The 19,590-nt window shown below is 39.4% G+C and overlaps 1 protein-coding gene across 6 annotated transcripts in view; it reads left to right on the top strand.

Moving 5' to 3' along the window:
* The window catches only part of RUNX1T1 (RUNX1 partner transcriptional co-repressor 1), a 114,344-nt gene that overhangs the window by 18,959 nt on the left and 75,795 nt on the right, over window positions 1–19,590 (top strand). For 2 of the 6 annotated variants that reach the window (XM_065830395.2, XM_071803952.1), the window contains exon 2: window positions 1,505–1,677. The exons of 3 other annotated variants lie outside the window; for them this stretch is intronic. In XM_065830395.2, the coding sequence (XP_065686467.1) occupies window positions 1,590–1,677 (88 nt within the window). In that variant the 5' untranslated portion in view covers window positions 1,505–1,589. Of the gene's footprint in view, window positions 1–1,504; window positions 1,678–16,123; window positions 16,281–19,590 lie in introns of those variants that run through there. One more of the 6 variants, XM_065830398.2, reaches the window with a different exon arrangement.

Here is a 19,590-nt window from a genome sequence, read left to right on the forward strand (position 1 = left end):
AATGATTTCAGTGAAATTAATAGGGCCACTTGGTCAGTGGAGGATTCTTCAGTTTTGGTAGGGGCATGAGTTTATGGCCATAAAAATCAGATCAAACAATAACAACAATTTAGGGAATGTTGTATGCATTTATGTAAAAGTGTTATGCAAAAGTCCAAACAATTGAAAAATACACAATTCATTATTAGGCACAACTGAAAGGTAAATTTATTGCTTATATAAGAACATGGTGACAACTGGAGAATTTCATACAAAATAAAAATCAGTTTAGAAAAGTAGTTATTGCACCCAAGTTGGGGAGTCCTAACCACATTTTTGAGATTATTTTCCAAATGCCAAAGGCAGTTGTGTCATGTTGAAAGATTTACAGTTGCCAAATCCTGGGTAGAGTCCTGCAGTCATACGCACCTCTCGTTTTCACTGAAATCAGTGGGATTTTGGCTTGTGTCAGGGCTGTGGGGAAACGTCCGACCATGAACACAGGAAAGAAAGGACCTGCGTGTTAAACTCCTTTGTTCTGTAATCTTAACTTTAACTTGGGAAGCTTTGTTTTGGTTTGAGGAGGGTGCTTGTTTGTGGGAAAGAATGCAATTTCTAGCACAAACACAAATGTCATCTTTTGCAGATGCCTTTGGGCGATACATATTTTGCAATAAGATCTAGTCCAGGCAAGGGCTGGGGCTGGGTTCTCTATTAGGTGCATGCAGCTGTGACCATATCCTTATGCATGCTTAACGCTATGTCCCAAAATACCCAAATAGTGGATGCAGATTGAAGCATGTACGTAACTGTGTGTGCCTGGCTCTGAAAATCTTTCTACCTTGACATAATTATGAACCCCTGAAAACCATATTAATGTCTTGGAAAATCTGACAACACTGTAATACAGACTCGTAAGAATGACAAAGTATTTGTGTAACCCAAATAAACAGTTTTTGTAGGTGTTGGAGTGGGAGGGAAATTGCGTTTTCAGAAGTGGGAGGATGATTTGTAAATATGTCAATAGCTTTTTGATCTCCCTTTGTTTAAATGTATTTGCTGGTATGACTTACAAAGCCAAATTAGTACAGCGATGTGTAACTGCAAGGTCTCTATTTTTGGTAACCGTGTTCATTTAATAAATTATTCCCTAGCGCTTCTGTTGCACCAGGTAAAGTATGTAGTATTTTATATTACATGAATGTATTGAAACCCAAACATTTTTACAGAATTATCTAATAGGTGTTTTCATGATAGAATACAGGCTGCCCTTGTTGCCCTCTGTATGAAAACTGTTTTAAATGAGCAACTTATGAAACAGCCTTTGTCGAAGAATTAATACAGTTGTAAAGTACTGCCTTATATTAACTAAGAAAATGTGAGTAACTAATTTAGAATGATAGCATTTATGTTTTTGCTTTTTATTTAAAAGAATGCTATTGTCATGCAAATTAAGGGGTGTGGTGCTTCAAACTGGCTGTGATATGTGCTTCTTTTTTTTTTTTCCATTTGTTGTTGTCAATAGAAAAGATTGATCTCTGAGCTGGTGAGCATAATATCTGTCCCAGTCAGAAAAGGAAAGAGGAAATTAGCAGAGCGATTGGTGGAGAATGATATCTGTCAAAAGAAACACTTGGAGAGCACTGAGTTTAGTGATAGGTGACTGCCGGAAAAAAGGGAACTTTGAATTTTGTCAAGGTAAGGAACAGAAAAATATTTGATTTTTTAATCTGCTTACCTTTTGGAAGTTATTTTTAATGACTGTACCTTGCCCTGTAAGCTGTAATTAAAAGAGAAAACTTTCCCTTTAGCCTCTGAAGAGCCTGTCTAAATCAATGAAGGTGGTGTATTCATTTTAATATCGCTGAGATGGAGTACAGCGATGCCAATAAAATCCATCAGTGATGACTTCTCTAAAATCTTTCTTAGCTTAAAAATACACGTGTCATTTTTAACTGTTGTTTTTTTCTTCTGATGTTTTTGATGACATAAGTGCTCTTTATGTGGCATGTAAATGTTACTTGGTTGGGCTGTGAAAATCATAAAGATCAGTTTTCAGAATTGAAACAGTATTTGCAACCAGCTTAAGGGACAGTTGTAACCACACTGGCAAAAGGGTTGTGTTTGTAATTTATTGGATGCCTCTGGTAAACTTACTGCATTGATAATCTGTGATAAATTTGATTGAGATTATATTGAGAATGGATATTTCTGCTTCATGTGTGCAAAGATTTTTACCATAGTGGAAAAGTAAATCTGCTATGGCAGAACAAACTTTCTGGATAACCTATGACTGTCATTCCTGTCTTTACTGTAACTACATTTTTTCTCCTAAAATGGTGTGTCTAGATGGCAAGAAACTACTAAACTGCTTTTAAGTGCTTTCCAACACTCTAATACTTTCTTCCTCGGTGTTGGACCATTTAGCCTGTGACATAACTTAGATAGAGTACAATACCAAAATAAAATGAACAGTGTCTGAGTTTTCTAGGCTGAGCTCCAGTGATTTTTTGAAGGCAGCAAGGCCTTGGTCATGTCACCCATCTCCCGACCTGAGACACCACAGCCCACGCTGCCCTGTCTGTGGGGTGTGGGAAGGAGATGGAGCTCAGCTGAGAGAGCCAGGCGGAGGCTCTGCACATCGCCCGGTTTTGTGCACCAGTGTGAACATACTTTTAAGAAATTAAACCCTACTAGAAATGAATTTGCATTCCTATTTGAGTTCTTAGCTCAGTTTAAAAGAAGTATATGCTTCTCTGGGACTTTCCTGCACGCGGGCAGCACTGGAAAAGAATGAATAATCCCAGCAGGATTTCTTCTTGCATTTATATTTTTCTAATTTAGCAGTGTATAGCTTCTGACTAATTCTTCTTTTTCCTGTCTACAGTCTATTTTTCAGAATGCAAGTGTACCCTGTACAGGTGGTGGTTGGTTGGTTTCTTTTACCATATGGCTCTTCATAAAGGATTTTAAAAAAATAAATGTAAAGATTTCATGCCTGAAGCATGCGGAACCGGCATACTAATCGGAAGCTTATTGTGGTTTATTGCTGTCTGATCACGTGCAAGATAATGGAAATTTCATACAACTTAGGAGATAGGCATGTTTTCTAATACTATTCATTTTTATAGAAAGAGGGAATTAATATGGCTGAAATCAGCTTCATCTTGATAAAGTCCAAATGATCTGGTTGAACTACTGAAATATTCATAAATGGGAAGGAACATCACGTTATCTGTCTTGTTAGCCACTGGGCAGGTCCGGCTGCCTGTTTCACCTGGGTGCAGGCACATCTCTACCATTGCGCAGTTGCCATGTACTAAATGATGCCCTTTCCTGTGCAGTTCTGTCAGTGTAACCTTACACCAAAACAAACACATCCTCTCTATAACATACCTTAAAGAGTTAACAGTGTATAGTTTTCACCTCGGTGATGATGATAATCCAAAAATGCTTTGTAGCTCTTTATAAAAGAGAGTGATCAGTGGTGGTTAGCAATTTTTAGATCTTCGAGCATTCCCATTTTGACATTTATTTGAAATGAGGTGACTGGCTAAGGTACCTACATGTGGTTGAATGTGTTTGTCACATGTTCAAAAATTTTAGTTTTAAATGGCCAAGAAGCTCCAAATTGAAATTTGCATGAGTGATTAGAGATGAAGCCAACACTCTTATAGCTTAATATGGATTTTGCTGTGCCCAAGAAGATTTGACTTACTATTTGAAACCAGAATGACATAAAGGCAAAATAAAAGGTGTTTGAGTCTATTGTCTCCTTGAAGCAGTGGCCTCTTGTGGCATTAGAATACCTGCTTATGCTTTTGTGATCTCTTTTGTGCATCCTCATCCATCATTTGCTATTGCAAAGTCTTCTCGGTTTCCTTTTTTATCCTCAGAACAATTGTTTGTTTACCGATGTGTCTTAAAAGAGTACAACTGAAATAATAAATCCGCTTTCTAACATATAACAGATGCAAAAGGGGACGAGTGTATTATAGACAGCGAATTATCATTACACAGCTCACAATCAGATTTTCATCTGTTCATGTGGCGCACACCTGTGGCTTTGCTGGCGTTGCTCTTGATTGGAGTGTGAGAGATCTTAATGAAAAACAAAACCAGGATGACAAGGACTCTACGGCACACACCGGTTACTTCACACGTCATAAGAAAGTGAAATTTGAAATATGCTGTTTTGGACAGAATGCCTGGAGCGTGCCAGGGTAACTCCTCAAAGGGAACCAGGACCCTGCTCATTGCTGCCCTGCAAATAAGGTGGTTTTCTCTGGAGGTCGAGTTGATTTGGACCAGTTGGGAGCGGTGGCCGATTTCTCCAGCTTACTTTCTGAGCCAGTGAGAATATCCTGGGCAGGCATCCAGCTTTTGAAGTACAAAGAAAATAACCCATAATCTATATAAAACGCTGGCGGATGGGGAAGGGAGGAAATTTACAAAAAAATAACGGAGTTTGAGAATAACTGCGTTAAAAGTAGAATGTAAGGGGAGTGAGTGTGTGACATTAGTATTTATTCTAATTTGAAAATACAATCTTTGAAACCTTTGAGGTGAGCAGAGGACCAGCTCTCAATATGATACAGTATGATAGTATACTTATTAGTAAATTGAAACCAAGCTGAAGCTGAAGTTCCTTTCTCAAACCAATCTCCGCCCCCCCCCCCCCGCTGCCTTGAGTTTGGGTTCCCTCTCTTCACCCCCCCACTTGGTAATGTACTGTGGCTCTGATAACACTAATGGGCTTTGCCCCACATGGAGCAGTGAGTGTATTGTACCGCTGCTCACTGATCCCAGGTCAGTGTGATGCGTGAAATCAATTTATTTGAATCTCTTTGCCTGTATAGGAATTTGGCGGCGTGCCAGTTGTTTTCATTTAATGTTCTTTGTGTTGAACACAGACAAGCAGGCATGCTTTTGTACTCCTCTTTCTTCTGGGCTCTTCTCTTTTCAGCCAATATTCTATGCTGTGGATTTTTTCAGAAAAAAAAAAAAAAAAGTTTTTTAAAAATAAATTTTGTTTAAATAGCCTTTAAAACGCGTAGAAACTAGGTCAGTCATAGAGCAGCCTGTGCAGGGTTTCTCAGCGAGTATAGGTGGTGACACCTGCCTTTTCCCGTTTCTTAAATTTGGGGCAAAATAGGAAACACTGATCGATTCTTTTAATGCCTGGCTCTATGATTTATGTCCTCTTGTAAGACAAAGACTCTCCAATATTGCTTAAAACAGAATAATTTTATTTCGAAATAAGTGAATGTCTGGCAGTTGGTTGGATGAATCAAATACTCTTCAGGATCATTTTCATTGTGAGTGATGACCTTAATGTAAGCTTGAATTTGGAAATCTCTTGCCTCATCTTTTTGTCTGCTCCTCCCCTCCCCCCAGATACCTAATATCTTAACTGGCTGGCTGAAGAACAGCCACCCGAAAGTGACCATTTCTTTCCTTTTTTTCCATCTTTTTATGAGAAAACAGAAAGGCATGTGGAACAGACCAAGTAATTTAGCCCTCCTTAAATAGGAAAAAAAAAGAAGAAAAGAAGGAATAGGCAGCACCAGGTATTTCCAGGAGGATTTGTTTTAGAGCCTGGTGTCAGGAGCAGTGGACTCTGTTGATGCTCTGGGCGGTCGGCGCGGAAGTCGATGTGCAGAACCATGGAGCCGCGGCGCAGGGGTCAGACTGGTACACATCAGCCCCGTTTCCTTGTTTAATTACCTGAAGAGCAAAACATCCAGGCTGGGAGTGTGTGAAAACCCAGTATCTCGAGCAGCAGTTTGCCGCTCTGACATCCTGCACGGCTGGCCCCGTCTGTCCGCAAACGTCAGGGCCGGTTCCTGACAGCGGGCTATCTCTGCCGGGCCTGGGTTCCTTCCATTCAGCAGGCATTGTGTGGAAGAGGGTTTGGTCAGGAATCTGAGGTTCCTGCCGGTTCTTCCAGCCCGGACAGCCCTGTGACAGATAGGCCTGATTTTTTTTTTTTTTAAAGAATAATAATAATAATAAAAAAATTGGCTCTTTTGAGTCTTCCCCGTGTAATTCTGGCATTAGTATAATACCAACTGAAACAAAACACGTTAACCCCTTTGCTTCTGAATTCCCATCTTTTTCCTTTTATTTTGTTTTTTCTTCCCTTGCTCAACCTCTTATTTTCAAAGGTGAAATCTTCTGAGGAGCGAATTTTTCCAGCTGGAGTTTGTGTTATGCAGCAAATAAACTTATGAATTTTTTTTTAATAGTAATCATTAACATAATCATCATTCTTGGCATTTTAAGCTTTTCATTTTCAGCATGCTTGGCAACATTATTTTTATTTATCCCATGGAACGAAACCAAGCCAATATTTGTTCTGGCATGACGTGATAAAAAAGTGGTGGCAGCTATCAACATTTCCATTCTCATTTTTCATGTGATTTTCTTAGTTGTCCAGCCTGGTGTTCAATTTTAAAATATTGGGATAGGGTCAGCTACAGTCGTTGCTCCTTGTAGCTGCTGTTTGTTGAGGTAGCTTAACAGGCCGAAGGTGCGGGTGCAGGGCTCTGTGCACCAATCAGGTTTGGGCCCATAAGTAAAAAGTGTTCATTGGGATGTAAAGCTCAAGATCATAGCTGAAAGAAACTGAAATGTTAATTCAGGCAAAGGTGTAGAATATTTTCTTTGATTTGTGAGGAATTAAAGCCTAACTTCTTGTTTGAATGATAGGTGAAGACCATGACTCTTATTTGGATAATTTTAATGTTCTAGTTTATAACACAGTGCTGTTAATAGTTGTATTGGCAGAAATTAAGATCACAAGGTACAAGCAGTAGAGGGAGGGAACATAATTAATATGGCTTTGCAGCAAAAATGAGTGTAGCATGTGACTGTTGCCTTTTATTGTTGTGGGCAGAAGCTGGTCCAAGAAAGATATTTGTGGTTGTAGGAGTGGAAAAGGGAGAGCCAAAAGTTAACTATGGTTTTGGTTTCTTCTTTTGGTCCAGTCTGTAAAGTTATGCCTGTAGTCTTGGAGAATGGTTTCACGTGCTCATGATTTGGGGTACTTTGTAGGTGAGATCGAAAACACTTGAGCAGTAACTTGTATTTTCCCAGCTAATATTTCATTAGTATTTTGTAATACAGATTTAAGGGCATAGTGACTGTACCAGGTAAGGGGTTTTAGGAGATCCTTCATTGAGAGAAGGTGGCCTTCAGTGGGCACACTCAGCTGGGAGTCAGTGGTAGTGCAGTGGGACCAAAAGAGCCATTATGATCCATTGTGCCACTAATCCTCCATCTAAGAAGGATTTGCAGGGGATGGTGCGACAAAAGAGCTGTTACAGTGTATCAGATCGATAATCGTGATCTAATAAACGCTTAAATATATACATAATCCTTCACGTTTAGAATCAGGCCCCTGTCTTCATTATGAACTCCTTAGGCTACTCTGGTGTAAAGGAACCTTTAAGTAGAAGTGAATTACTTAGACATGTAGTTTTAAATGCCTTTATCTTGGCATGCTGTAAAGAAGCCGTAGTTCAAATAAGCATCTACAGGATGAAAAAAAAGATTTGTGCATTGTGGTCAGTGTCATGTTTCTAGAAGTCGTGTAAGTTTTTTCTGTCTTTCTAAAGTTTTACAGGGCTTTTTTCTTTCTTTCTTTTTTTTGTGGAGTTCATAATCTGATGAACTGTCCATGACCTCTAGACAACCATTGCCCACCTCAACCAGTAGCATAGTAAAAGAAAGTTCTGCACAGACCTGTGGTGACAACAATAACCACGCTGTCTTTCCTCCCACCCATCAGGTGTCTGGCTTCTCTTCGAAAACTGCAGAAAATTATAGCCTTTAATCCATGTCTGTCATCTCAAAAATCCCTTGGAGATAATGGTTTTAAATCAGCATTATGTTTGAAACTGAAAAAATATTTAGCTTGGGCATCTCCACAGTCTCTGCTGTGACAATCTTGCTTAAGGAAAGTTCTCGCAGATAATGGTTCCCAAGCTGGTTCGGGCTTCATTAAAAATGGCACCTTGCGTTGTGCCCAAGCACTTACAACTGCTCTTTGCAGATGTTCTCCTAGTGTGAAGTGGTGTAATTTGCTCTTGGTATGAAATTCCACTTTAAAATCACCTCTGCATTCTTCTCCTGCTTCTCTTCTGAATGGTTACAACGAAGCACCATGTGGAGTACAACACAATTAGATAAAATGAAATTATATTTAAAGGCCTGTGTTCCTCGAGGCTCCTCCCTGTTCCTAAAGAAACAAAGATTTTGTATGTTAATTTTCTTTAGCTGTGATGGGATTCATCTGGGTTGGACTACAAGCACAAAGCTTACTGTCAACGCATTGTGCTTCCAGAGAGTGTGGTGTCCTCGGATTGCACAATGTCAGCCGGGTCCCATTCTGGCTCAGTTTTGGAGTGGAAACCTGACTGGCACAGCGTTTGTCTCCCAGTGTTGTAGCTTTCAGGGCTAGCAGAGACAGGAGAGGATAAACGTCCAAGGCAGCACAAGCAGAGAGAAGTCGTGTAGGGGATTGGGGAAGGCCAGTGTGTAGCAGGGTGAGGAGGTGGCCCCAGAATCAAGACCGTAGGGGTGGGTGTGATAGTAGAGAGAAGACAGAAGGCAATGAACAGAAAAGTTATAGAAAAATGTGCTGGAAGGTGTAACTAAGGAAATAATGGACAGAAAAATATTTCTTTGACTAAAATCAGTACCTTCCCTTTATCACTCACAAACAATAATGTTTTTTGCATCATCAAAAGTTGAATGAGTCTCTGTACTGATTCTGCTGTGTTTCCAGATACTGAACTGCATTAGAGCAGTTCACTTGGTGTAATACTGCTTTGCCATTTCAGCAATTACAAGGTCTGCTGGTGGGTTGTCCTATTATAACTGTGAGAAGACTCATCCATAACCACTGTTTTTGTTAGGACTTACTTCTCATCATGTAAAAAGGTGGCCCCCTGCCTTTATGCCATTAGACCATCTCATTCATCAGGAATAGTTAAAATATTTTATGAGGAAGTGGCTTTCTCACCTGGCTCTGGAAAGCAAATAGTTTAAATGGAGAAATATGCTTAGCTGTCTTAGATATGCTCAAATATTTATCTACAGTCCTCATTCATTGCATTCTTTAAATTACTCAGTAGTTGACAGATGTAATACTAAAATAAAGGCATTAACAGTAAACACCAACATACTGTACAGTGGCACTGCTGTGGTGTTACTGGCACTACCATGTAGATAAACACATAACAAGTCATGCAGGAGGGCCTGGTTTCCAGTCCGTTATAGTGGAGGCCAGTGTAAAGACTTTGCTGCCTGATGCAAGACCAAGCTGTATTTTTGGAATGCCTGTTTGTTTTACAAGCACAACATTACCCTTATATTGTTGAATATATACATATATAGCTATATGTATGTATCTGATGACTTGTGGCTTGCATATTCATATTGAAACTCATCAGCAACAATAGTTTTGCATCGAGGTGCCTTTTAACAAAGCTTTTGTGCCATTATAAATGTAGTAAATAAGTACAAGTTGATCAATATATGACAAAAGGGTGAAGAAGGGAGGTCAAGAGGTGAGAATATTTCCATATAAAACATTTTCTCCCTGTTGAAAATGGCAGTACAAGCATAAATGTTTTGTACTGCTGTGTATTTGCTCCACCTGGTGGATTTTCCCGGAAGTGTATTTAATGCTTGCTCATAAGAGGAAGCTACCTGTAAGACACAGTACTCACAGTAAATGTTTTTGTTGTTGTTTTGTTTGTTTGTTTGCTTGTTTGTTTGTTTGTTTTGAGTAGCAATGGCATTGTACAAGGCAGATTTGGGAGGGGGGAAGGGGTGGTGGTGGGGGAAACCACATTAAAATTAGGTATTTCTCTTGGCCACACTTGATCAGTACAGTAATCCCTATGAAAGCATGGCAAACCAAATCAATTAATGATAAGAATTTACTCTTAGACTTATCTAGAGATAAGTGATTCAAAAGTCCAGATCTATGGCTTGTGGGGTTATACGCGATCAGTGAAAGCGAGGATTTGCAGTTCCCTCCCCCCCAAATTCCCAAGCCCCCCATGAGAAGCAGCAGTGCTATTGAACAAGAGAGTTCCTGCGCTCAAGTGTTACTGCTGTACATCAGCATAAAATCTGTCTGTCATTAAGCTAGCTTTGCAAACCTTGTTTTCTTTGGAATTCGTAAGGACTCGGTTATGCTTTGATCATCTCATTGTTCTCCTTAGGTTATTTTTTTCCTTTAGAGTGTAATGGCTCCCTAACAGAAGGTGAAGTTTAGAAAATAGTGTCTCCATATGCAAGGGATTTGGAGACCTTTTTATTGTCTTTAAAAATGTCATTCATAGTCCTCATTAGCATTTATTGTTGCAAGCGTACAAGCAGAAAATGTGAAATTGGTATGTCATGAATAGCTCCACAGAGCTCTAGAGCCCTGAAATTTTGCCTGCAGTGTGGTGTGGGGCAGGCATTGAGAGAAAGCTGGCCAGATGGCTGCCAGCACCGCGCGGAGCCGCAGGTTTTTGTCTCTGGTGCAGAGAGGAGGGAAAGTTCACTGGAGCATACGCTATCACCCCGTGCGCTTCAACAAAACTAACTCGCCATCAGTCAAAACGGGGAGGTGGTGACATTGGAACAAAAGTTTTCCATATAATGTAGCAGTCCTTGTCAAATGAATAAAATATGTTTAGTTAGTGTCACAAATATTGACACGTTACAAAGAAAAATGCAAGGCTCGAATTTATGGCTAGTGGTAGATAACGCGTTCACACAAATATGCTCTCACATTATCTTTATTATGAAAATCCTGTGCATTGAAAAGACATCGATTAGAGGTCAAAACTAGGGTTAATATACTACAGCAGACTGAGTTTCCCTACCCATGTTAAATGAGAAAACACTCTCAGCTTCAAGTAAAAAAGCAACTGATGATAGCTTTAAACTTTTTTTTTCTTTCCCATTTTTTTTTTTTTTTTTTTTCCTTAATCTTAAAATATGACCCTAGTTCATCAGGACCGGATATTCTGGTCCAGGCTTCTTCAGGTCACACTGAATGTGTTTGTTCTTGTGTCAGTGAGATGGCATCTTTGGTGTTTTCTTGTGTCCTTTCAGAAAGAATATCAAATCAATATCAAATTTTTTAAAGTGCTTCAGTGATGCCTATGATCAGATGGTATGATAATTTCCTTTGAATTCAAATGATGATAGAAATTAACAGTTAATTCTAATTTACCCACATTATAGAAAATGCTGTGTTTAATGAAAATGGAAGAGAAAACTTGGTTTAGCCCAGATCAAGTGAAAGAAATAGACATCAGACCAAGTACATATCTGTGAGTTGGTCCACATGAGTGTTCTTTCTAAAATGTACATACAGAAAGCAAAAGTGCATGCTTTCTTAGATATCTGAAGCCTGTGTTGGCCCTCCCATACTGAATCAATTTTTTGGTGGAAATATTCTATGATAGGTCTTTATGCATGCCACTGGGATTTCTGACAATGTTCAACAAGCATGAATTTTTGAGTTCTTGTTTGATCTAAAAGCAACAGGCAATCCAGGTTGCCAAGTCTGACTCACTGCCAAGGTTGCGTTTTCTTAACAGATGTTTTGAAATCCTTTTTAGAGGACTAGTTTCTGATTATCCTGTTGCAAAAGTATGACTTTTAAGTTTTCTTAGGTGAAGATATTAATGCTTTCTCACCTCCAATGAATTTAATCTAGTACTAAAGGTAACACGATGAACAGTTTCTCTTAGACAAGAATATTTTCTTCACAGTTTGGTGACTCTAGCTTTGTGTAGGTAACCTCAAATTAGTCTGAGTTTCACAGAGCTATGTATGTTTTAAAGGTCCCATTTGTCTTTTTTCAGACGTCCAGAAAGCCTTGCCAATAAGGAAATGCTTAGGGAAATGTTTAGTGTTATCTGGCAAATGTTTTGTGTTGTGTGCATTAAGAGCTACTGTTAACAGATAAGCAGATATCTTATTTAAATTCCGTTTCCAAGCAAAGAATTAGAAGTTTATAAAGAAGTGCCTTTCTTGAATAGCTTGAGCTCTTTTGTGGTAGTGCAATAAAAACAAGGGAGGCTAGGTGCAATGTAATGGAAAAAAAATTCAGTGTGGGTACCCATTACAGTCCTGGGTGCACCACTGGGACACCAGGCCATAGAAGAAATTAGTGAGCTTCTCCTGAAGGTGTTGCCATTACTGTACTTGACTTGGACCATCAACTGAATAAAGTTCAGAAAGCATCCCGAAGTGGTCGTCCCCTGTCCCCCCAATCAGCTCGACAGCTCACACATTAGGTGGGTTTGCCCTGTCAGTGGGATGCCTTAAGAAAACATTAATAGCTTCCAGCTGGGTGGAAAATCAAAACGTTTGGGGGCTGACAAAACTAGCAGATTTGAATTTGAAAGCCCAGCTAATGCCCCCATTTTTATTTACCACTCGCCCATAAAAGATTATTTTCCAATATGTCAGCCTCATTTGGTGGCCAGTGGTCTGAAAGTGAAAGTGGAACAAGCAAGCGGGGAAATCTGGACATTAGTGAGTCCGCCCTTTCAAGCTGGTGTGCCACTTTGTGGAATGGCCTTCCCTGAGGTTGGGGGGGTCCTAATGACCATTCATCAATGCTCGTTGACTGATCATTGAGTGCCTTCTCATTCAGTTTATCAAGTCTTGCACATAAAAAGTCAGAATAAGCATTATTCAGCTTTGTTAAAGCCAACTAGGAGTAAAATGCTCCATTTGAACCCATTTTGCCCTTGGTTTTTCACTTTGTTAATGCAGTCCTGCTTAAATGAGTGCTTTTATTGGGTCGGTTAGAATATCTGAAACTATTAATTCTCTTGTATTGAATAGCTGGTGGCAGGCCAGAGCAGATGGGGTAGAAAACTATTTGGTTGGGTGTATTGCTTTCAATTAGGATCAATGAGGTTTCAGCTCCTTTGAATTAACTCACTTAATACCCACTGTGTGAAGTCACAATGTATCACAACAGTCTGCTATAAGTAGAGCGGGAAGTTGAGAAGTCCAACAGAAAAGCTTTGAGTTAAATTCTTCCTTCACTGTTAATAGAGAGCTTTCATTAACTACAGATGTGTTTCAGTGGACTTCCAGTCCCTGTTATTAAGCTGGGTTTGAGCAGAAGGCAATCTCTGTACTTTTAAATGGTAATCGCTTGGAATTTCTCTCTTCCATCAGATCCATGTCTTAGCGACCTTATATCATCCACTGAATAAAAATCTCCTCCTCCCCGGTTCAAATGTATGAATATGGAGACTGTTTTGCCTTCTTTACCTGTTGTCAAAAATAAGAGTTGTAGAGGATTATTTAAAATTATTTTGTTTCGGATGATTGTCAAAGAAGGAGCTGATTCCCACCCAGGAGGGTGTAGCATAACATGCACCATAAAGAAACTGGCCAAAGTTTATCTTCTATATTTTTTGTATCACTTTCATTTTGGTATTACACAGAATACCGAATCTTGTAATACAGCGGAATTGTTCCTGTGTTAAAACCACTGCTTTTCCTTTTTCTTAGTGGAAAATAAAAACCATCTTACAGAACGGGCTGTCCACCTTCGCTTTGCCTGCTAAAATTTCAGACCTGGTGCAAAAACTGTTAGGGCAACTTTAAGTGACTGCATTAAAAATGGGGGTGGGGTGGGTAACTCGGATAAATATCCACAGATATTTATTCAGGGAGGACTGCCAAATGGGTTGCAGCCTGCCTCAGTGTATTAAATAATGAGAGGGAAAAACTATTCATGCAGCTGGCTGCTTGAGAAAATGCTGAAGTAGTCTCAGATGCACAGGCATTCTGTTAGCCCTTCCATGAGCAGACTTCTAGGTGAGAATCTCCAGGGATCCAGGTTTTGTTGACGTGGATCAATTTAAATGGCAATTACTGTAGTCAGATAACAGCTTAAAAAGGCTTTTTACACACAGAAAAAAAGATGCATAATCACACAGCATATGGAAGTTCAATTTCGTGAGCTGTGGTCTGTGGATTTACAATGTACTGATATTAAGACCTACTTTTAAGAATGAATATTGTTCAATTTTATTAAAATACGTCATACCTTTGACACGTTACTTTCTACTCTGAGGCTGATTCAGGCTGCATCTATGTTGATGAAAGGTTGTATTTCCAACTGTGAAAATGTTTTTCTTTTCATGTAGAGCACAGCATTAAAAAAGAAAAACAACACAGCAAATGCAATACTAACTGACTGGTTTTAAATAGTGCATCAAATAATAAAACAAAAAGCACGGTAGATTCCTTAAAGACCTCGGTGGCTCAGACTTTGCTTGTTATTCTCTCTTTCACCCCTCCACTTTCCCCCACTTCATGGAAGTGGTCTCTCATGAAAACGTTTTCATGTTTCTCTTGGGCTCTCTGACACTCAAAAGTCCATTATACAGAACTTCATTACAGTAGAAATCTGATGAAGATGAAGACTCACCTCAAGTATTAATAACAGACACGTTGTATTGTTAGTGCTGGGGTGTTTACTGGAAGCTGCTCCTCTGCTTCTTTGATTGTCTGGAATTTGCCAGTTCTGTGATTGGAGTCTCTCTCCTATTTAAGTGAAGCTTAAGGGTGGGACTTAATGTTAAAAAGTTATTGTGGAAATATCAGTAAATTAAGAGACTCGTTTTCTTTAAGTGAGAAATATTCATGAGTTCACTCCGGATTTTGGAAGGGTTGTTATTTTTTGCTTAATTTTGCATGTGTGCTTTTCCTAACTAGATCTTTATCAGGCTCTGTGCAGCTAGAGGAAGGAAGAGGACGGCCTGAAAGCAGGGTTGTTTCTGCGTAGCAAAGGCAGGAGATGGGATAACGCAAAATCAGGGGGATACATAAATAAGTACAAAAGGATGAGTCTTTTACTGACAAGAATGCAGCTCCTGAAGATCCGACTGAGAATCACTATCTTTCTATATGGGTTTAAATGTATTCTGCAAAGGCAAAGTCAAAACCAGGACCTGCGTGCTAATTGCTGGAGAAATGCTCATTACTGAAGGGAGAAGCTTTTGCAAGTGCTAAATGGGAGGAGAGTTCTAAAAAAGAAGATATTTTTCCTTGTGCCTGGAATTTTGTGCAAGGCTATACGTGCTACAGAAGGCATGCGAGTCAGGCGTCTGTTTCTCCTAAGAGGCAAAGATGTTTTACAAAGGACTAAAGAGGGACTGCTGAGAAGAAAATAGCCAGCTTTAGATAAAGCACTATAACAAAGACTTGTAGTTTTATGTATCATGGTGTCCATTAAAGCTTAATAGGGAAGAGTGCATTGAACCTAGCCAGGCATACGTTATTCATGTGAAGGATAAACATTTAAGGGGTGTGCAAAATCAGAAATTGGGAGGACATGATTGTTTAGCTTTTGAAAAAGCTTTACAGGGAAGATTTTGTTTTCATCCCCCATGGATCACCATGCAAGGTAAAAGAGAGTAAGCTGCAAATGTTTGGAACATATCAATGCAAGAATCCCAGGGGGTTAAAAGCACTATAGTAAAATAAAAGTGGTCTGCTTTCTAAGTGTGTTCTATTTTACACATACTACTGAGAATCTGAGAAAGGGAGTGATTTTGATACCCTGTTCACTATAGTAAAACAGCACAGTAATGACAAAAGTGTGGGGAGGGGAGGAAAAAGAGGGGGGACCCTCTTGTAGATCCTCGTGCACGTTTTGAATTTCCAGCTAAATAAACAAACGTAGTCCTATGGAGGGCAAAATTATGGCTGTTAAAATCAAGAATGGATTTGTTTTCACTTTTGGAGGAGAGCTGATTCGAAGCATTGCTCTTTTTCTTTAATTGCTGTCAGCAGAAGAAAGGGTTAACTTTTAAAGGAAAAAAAAAGGAATAATTCAGTGTTTAGCTTATCACTCCACATTTTGCGTTCTATTCTTTGGTCATCTGGAACTTGGTGTGAAAGGTAGAGTAAAAGGAGTCAGCTGAGGGGAGCCGGGGTTGTGATAATTTGCACACACATCCCTGTCATTGTTCTGCCTGAAGAGACAGGGCTGGGTTCAAGGCCACATGTGCTCCTGTCATCATTCACATTTCTGCTCCAAGTGCAATACAGAGTGTCAGCTCTCCATCTGTCTTTGCCTGGCAAACGCACGCGCCCAGCATCCTGCCTCCAGCTACGCTGCCACAGCCAGCTCTGATGGCCCCGCTCGCTTCTCTCTGCTCATTCCAGAACAGGAGGCACTGAGCCCTAAATAAGCTCGCTTTTAGGAGAGAGCCATTTACAGTGTGGTATATTTTATCCAAGGATGCCTGGTGAGTTGAAATTATTGCAGCTCTTTCGGTTTTAAATGAGGAAACGCTAATTGTTTCCTGATAGTTTTTTTTTTTCGTTTGTTTTTTGGGTTTTTTTTTCCTTTTAATATAGAGGCTGATTTGCAAACTGATATGAGTACGGAACAATCGTGGATGCTAATTCTGTTGTGTATATGTTTGGGGGAGGGGAATTTGTGCGAGGGAACTGCTAGAGATGGTACTTACAGCAGGACTGGATGTTTCAATGAAAAGAGAGAGAAATAGCAGAAAGTCACCTGCTTTGTGGGTGCAGGTCTCTGCATGGGGGATCATTTTTTAGTGAAGAGAAACACAGCTTTGGGCTGGCTTTCATGACTGTCAGCTGTACCTTGAATCTGCAAACATTTGATCGGTAGAGATCATTCACAGCATTCACCCATCAGTTGAAATTATCTCTGAGAAAAGCTGTTTATGTTGGAGAAGTGAAGGAGATTCATGAAACAAATTATTCCAACATTGTCCTAAACCATAGTCCTTAACTGTCACTGGGCAGATCGCTGAAATATGTTCATACAAAATAAAACAATAAAAAAATCTGCTGAATTAGAGGAATTGCTATGGAGCTGGAAATTTTAATAGGTCGGTTTCCTCAGGAAAATATTATCCTTGGATCTTACGATCGCTTGTCTAATTGATAAGTGTTATTGCCAATGAAAATGGTGCTTCTATGCAGGATGATTTGTCTGGAGGGTTTTACCAGATGACAGAGTGGATTGAATTTGGTGTGTTTTGTTTGTTGGCTTTTTTTTTTTCCCTCCCCCCTTTGGTAAGGACTGAAGGGAGCCATGTGCCTGATTATAGCAGCCTGTGTCTCTGGATAAAAAAAGACAAGGGCTAGAGATCCTACAGCTGGCTGGTTCTTGTGGATTATTTGGGTAGGACAGGCAGAAGAGGCTACGCTTGATCACAGGGAGTCTGTACACCTCGCAGATGGTGTTTTGAAACAGTATCTGCCAGTTTGCTGCAACCACAGTTGCATGTACGTATTGCCAGTTGTTGGAAGAATGTTTTCCTTTTAGGATTTTTATACACGGTCATACCCTACTGCTGGTATGCTTCCTGATCCTCTGGTTGTAACAAGAAAGTGGGCTCTGTTTGCTCAAAGCACAAGGCTAAGAGGATTTATATGGTTGAAATATGGGCAAATTAATTTGCATAGATAACAACTGAGGACTATGAAAGGTCAATTTAACCCTTTAAATGTCAAATTTGATTTGCATGCGTTACATTCCTGGGGATGTGGTCTTCTTTAGAAATATCATGGTAATTCATTAATTTGGAAAACTGCATAATTTCTGCATAATTTGAATCCACTGATGCTTTGCCTATATTTGTATGAAACTCATCTTGTACAGTTTACCATTTCTGTGTTTTATTAAGCTATTTAAATGTACTAAAATCACACAATCTTATCAGTTTTGATCCCTGTGTGCATTATTTGGGGCTATTGGCAAACAGTGTTGGAATTCCTAGAGTGGAGGTTTTTGAAAAACTATTAAGCCTTTGGCATTTAAATTACTTAATCTACCTGCTGGTTAAAATTTCATGCATCTTTAATCAAGATGGCATGCGCTACACTTGAGTCTGTATACCCTTATCAATACTCGTTAAGCTTTACCAGTAAATAAATCTTTAATTTCCAGCATTCCCTTAAAGCAGCAGCAGCAAGCACGAAGTGTGTTTTAATGTCAGCTCGGAGTGTTAGAAAACCTTGCACTTGGATACAGAGAATACACTAACAGCTGTGACTGGGAGCATGTGCCAGAATGGAGATACTTGAACAGATCTGACACTTGGCTATTTTTGACGCCCATCTGCACTTTTTTACTCTCCTCTAGGATGAACTGCCTCTCAAGCTGTTCACAGCATATTTTAGCCCTTTAATATTGTGGTGGTGTGTTTTGTTTTTTCTTTCTTTTTTCAAATGGGCATTATTAGCCATCTGGGGCAAATTTTGTATTTTAAAAGTAAGCACATTATGTACAGGAGATTAAAAGGATGTGTATTTTTGTGTAATCTGATATTATGTCAGTGCCTTTCGTGTATGTGTGAAGTCAGTTTCAGAAGCATCCCTTTAGTGATTCTGACATCTGAAGTCCTTCTTCTTTTGGGAAAAGAACAGGAAGTCATAAAGACGGGTTCTGGTTTATGTGTAGCAATAACACTTCCACACAAACTAAATTTGCTCTTCTAAGACAAGCTGCTCATACTGTTATACTTGTGACTGACTGGCTGCTCACCTCCTCACTTCCCTGCCGGGGCAAAGCGACAGCAGCGAGGTTTGCTGCTGAAACGCTGTAAAAGCGATTCAGATCTCTGTTAAGGCACTACTGCAACTCTGAGAAAAGTCTCTAGAAAGATAATCCCGTTAACATGCGGCTTGCACTAACCAAGTTAACCATTTTATCATTCTTTGTAGTGAACTCTAGGAAGTGCTTATCTCTAAATAATTGATGCTACGGGAACAGTGCTCAAATCTAATACTGTACACCACTTTGTCTGATTACTGTGAATGTTGCGGGTGTTGTTTTATTTTTTTTTTTCCTCCGAAGAACTGTTTATTCCGGACTTTATTTATGAAACATTACAAATCTATCAGTCATTTTATAGTACTTTCAGAGAACAGATGTTGGCCTACAAAATGCTTTATTATTGCCCATGGCAGTATTCAGCATGGCTTCCTTAAAAGGACAATCAGTGATCACAGTCATTGTAGCCCAGAAATAATGCTGTTCTTTCAGAAGATGGCCTGGTATTAGGTCAGACCACCCTTTCTTTACTTCTGCTCTCCAGATGTGGCTGCGGCTTTTTTTTTTTTTTTTTTAAGTTCATGTTTCAAAAAAAAAAAATGGGTTTGTTTTCAAAATCTGGTTTTACTTAAGATATCTCCATCCTGGAGTGCATTTCATAAATTGCCCACATATTTTTCTTAGCAGAGAACTTAACTGGCTGTAATTTTTAACACATGGCCACATCATGTGATATTTTCAAAACATTTGCACATAGCTTTAAGAAGGTCCCAGCAGAAATGATCCATCATCTCACAGCCAGCCCGTTTCTTAACAGCATATCTGCATTTTCCATTTAGCAGAGCTATATATTATTAGCTTACATTTTGGGTAGTAAAACAGTGCATTGCTGATTGTAAAACATGGACTTTATTATCTGCTGAAAATTGATTTGGCATTTATAGCCACTGTGTACTAGACTGGCTTTCTGGTTTTAACATTAGTGCTTGCAAGTGATGATTTGTTTAAAGAACAGAAACAAA

The sequence above is a fragment of the Patagioenas fasciata genome, chromosome 2 (genome assembly GCF_037038585.1).
Source record: "Patagioenas fasciata isolate bPatFas1 chromosome 2, bPatFas1.hap1, whole genome shotgun sequence".
In the NCBI taxonomy this organism is placed as follows: domain Eukaryota; kingdom Metazoa; phylum Chordata; class Aves; order Columbiformes; family Columbidae; genus Patagioenas; species Patagioenas fasciata.